Source organism: Miscanthus floridulus, chromosome 19 (assembly GCF_019320115.1).
Source record: "Miscanthus floridulus cultivar M001 chromosome 19, ASM1932011v1, whole genome shotgun sequence".
In the NCBI taxonomy this organism is placed as follows: domain Eukaryota; kingdom Viridiplantae; phylum Streptophyta; class Magnoliopsida; order Poales; family Poaceae; genus Miscanthus; species Miscanthus floridulus.
Window position 1 is genome coordinate 15,853,097 of NC_089598.1, and position 2,655 is coordinate 15,855,751.

Below are 2,655 nucleotides of genomic sequence, written 5' to 3' on the forward strand. Positions count from 1 at the left end.
GGCGGAAGGCGACCACCACCCGGCGCCCGCGCCCGCACGCGCCCGCTTCCCTTTCCCACCAACCCCTCTCCGTCCGCACACTCGACAGCCACGGCCGCGACCGTGCCCGCGTCCACCGGGCACCACGGCGAACGGGAGGCCGAAGGCCTCTGTGACCAAACGCACTGATCCGGGCATCGGCCAGCCCAGCCCCTCCCCAGCGGGCAGCGGCCGCCACCCACCCCCGCGCACGGCGCACCGAGGCCCGGCCCGGCCACCGGTAACCCACCCCCACCCCACCAACCAAACCCACAGTGCCACACCGACCGCGTCCGGCCGCTGACGCGCCGGGCCCGGACCCCGTCGCTCGCGCTCGCCTACCTGCAGCCAAGTCACATGCCTCGCCTTGCCGTCGCGCGTTATATAAGCCGCCCCGGCACGGCAGGCAAGGTCGGTCAATCCAGCCAGCAATACCCGAGTAGCCGACGCGACAGATCTCCGGGAGGGACTCGTTCGTTCGTCCAGCTGCTACTGCACCGCCCGCAATGGCCACCACGGCGACCGAGGCGGCCAAGGCCGCGCCGGCGGAGCAGGCCAATGGCAACGCCAACGGCGAGCAGAAGACGCGCCACTCCGAGGTCGGCCACAAGAGCCTGCTCAAGAGCGACGACCTCTACCAGGTACGGTAAACAAGAGCACTCACACACTGCCTGTCCTGCCCATTTCGAGCCATGCGTGCCCCCATTTCCGGCCGCGCGCTCTAGATCTCCTGCGTGGCCTGAATCAATCTGACCGGGGGACGAATGATGGATCCGCAGTACATCCTGGACACGAGCGTGTACCCGCGGGAGCCGGAGAGCATGAAGGAGCTCCGCGAGATCACCGCCAAGCACCCATGGTACGTCCCCCCCACCCCCACCCCCCCCCCCCCCCCCCCCCCCCCCCCCCCCCCCCCCCGTGCCGTGGATTTGAGCTGACGGACCTCCTGGAAGACCGATCTGATCTGGAAACCATGGCGGCGTCCTGTGGTGGCGTGCAGGAACCTGATGACGACCTCCGCCGACGAGGGCCAGTTCCTCAACATGCTCATCAAGCTCATCGGCGCCAAGAAGACCATGGAGATCGGCGTCTACACCGGCTACTCCCTCCTCGCCACCGCGCTCGCTCTCCCGGAGGACGGCACGGTCGGTTCTTCCCTCTCTTCCCAGATCTGCATGCCACACACCTCCCTCCCTGAAGGTGAAGCAGCTAGCGGTCCACTGATAAATGAAGGATTTTTCTCTCTGTCTCTGTTGTTCGTCCCGCAGATCTTGGCCATGGACATCAACCGCGAGAACTACGAGCTGGGCCTGCCCTGCATCGAGAAGGCCGGCGTCGCCCACAAGATCGACTTCCGCGAGGGCCCCGCGCTCCCCGTCCTTGACGACCTCGTCGCTGACGTACGGAAAAAATGCCGGCTAGCTAGATCTATTATTCAGCGATTGAAATGTCAGCCGGCTGAGTCCTGACGAAGGTTCGATCTTGAATCCGTTTTTGTCTGCACAGGAGAAGAACCACGGGTCGTTCGACTTCGTCTTCGTGGACGCCGACAAGGACAACTACCTCAACTACCACGAGAGGCTGCTCAAGCTGGTGAAGCTGGGGGGCCTCATCGGCTACGACAACACGCTGTGGAACGGCTCCGTCGTACTCCCCGACGACGCCCCCATGCGCAAGTACATCCGCTTCTACCGCGACTTCGTGCTCGTCCTCAACAAGGCGCTCGCCGCCGACGAGCGCGTCGAGATCTGCCAGCTCCCCGTCGGCGACGGCGTCACCCTCTGCCGCCGCGTCAAGTGAAAAACATGCCCTGGCCACCGACGGCGCCGCCGCCGCATCCCCATTCCAATCATACCAAAGACGACGCGCAGCATTCATTATTCACCAGCTTTTTTTGGCTCTTTCTTGACCCTGTAATCTTGTCCTCCTCCTTCTTCTTGGGAATTGTCGCCGTTTCAATACGTAAATCTCGAGATGGATAATACTACCAATCAATTTTAGTATTTTACTACGTATATACTTGTACCTATAGTACTGTGAATGATTTCGTTCTCCTTGTGCATGTCAAAATCCTGATTAATTACTGAATTGGTCAAAACCCAAGCTGCCAAATTGGGTGCGTTTCACATTCATCTACATCTACTCCTAGATTCTACAGCTCTTACCCGATTCTGGTTTGGTACATTTCAGTTCATGCGCGCTCTGAAGTTTTACCACATCAGTCGATGGATGCTTCCATCTTTTGACAGAGATGGCAAACCTCAAACCCAGTTCCTCGCATCTCCGTGCAGATACTTGCTACCAGTATAGCATCTGTACCTTGCCGAACGCGACGATTGTGAACAGACAGAACCTTCTGTGTCAGAGCTAGCTCAAGTTCAGTGCCCATGTGTGGCCATGTGCTGATGTGGATAGAAGAACAAAAGCAAAAGAAAAATCAACGATAACGCAGTGCAGTATTTAGAAATAAAAAAGCATCTCTTTTTCCCTTCTCAAAGTCCAACATCCGATGCCCTAAATCGCAACGAAATCCTAGAGAAGTCCTACTCTCGTAGACAGACAGACCATAATTTTGGCAAGGAGAAACTTGCAGAAACACGCCAGTTTGTTAGTCAGTCAGTGAGTCAGTCATGCCAG

At 58.8% G+C, this 2,655-nt stretch overlaps 1 protein-coding gene across 2 annotated transcripts; it reads left to right on the forward strand.

The window, feature by feature from the left end:
• Positions 1-417: 417 nt before the first annotated feature.
• LOC136527030 (caffeoyl-CoA O-methyltransferase 1) lies at positions 418-2,033 on the forward strand. Of its 2 annotated transcripts, XM_066519630.1 has the most exons (5): positions 419-659; positions 798-877; positions 1,019-1,163; positions 1,287-1,418; positions 1,525-2,033. In XM_066519630.1, the coding sequence occupies exons 1-5, from the start codon at positions 525-527 to the stop codon at positions 1,816-1,818; spliced, it is 786 nt and encodes a 261-aa protein (XP_066375727.1). In that variant the 5' UTR covers positions 419-524; the 3' UTR covers positions 1,819-2,033. The 2 variants fall into 2 exon arrangements, with proteins under 2 accessions (XP_066375726.1, XP_066375727.1); XM_066519629.1 differs by having other exon boundaries at positions 418-659; positions 1,019-1,418.
• Positions 2,034-2,655: the final 622 nt, after the last annotated feature.

Excerpts from the sequence above, each read along its gene's own strand:
- LOC136527030 (XM_066519629.1), top strand. The coding sequence starts at position 525 with ATGGCCACCACGGCGACCGAGGCGGCCAAGGCCGCGCCGGCGGAGCAG. Across the intron at positions 660-797 it reads AGAGCGACGACCTCTACCAG|TACATCCTGGACACGAGCGT; the intron begins GTACGGTAAACA and ends ATGGATCCGCAG. Across the intron at positions 1,419-1,524 it reads TTGACGACCTCGTCGCTGAC|GAGAAGAACCACGGGTCGTT; the intron begins GTACGGAAAAAA and ends TTGTCTGCACAG.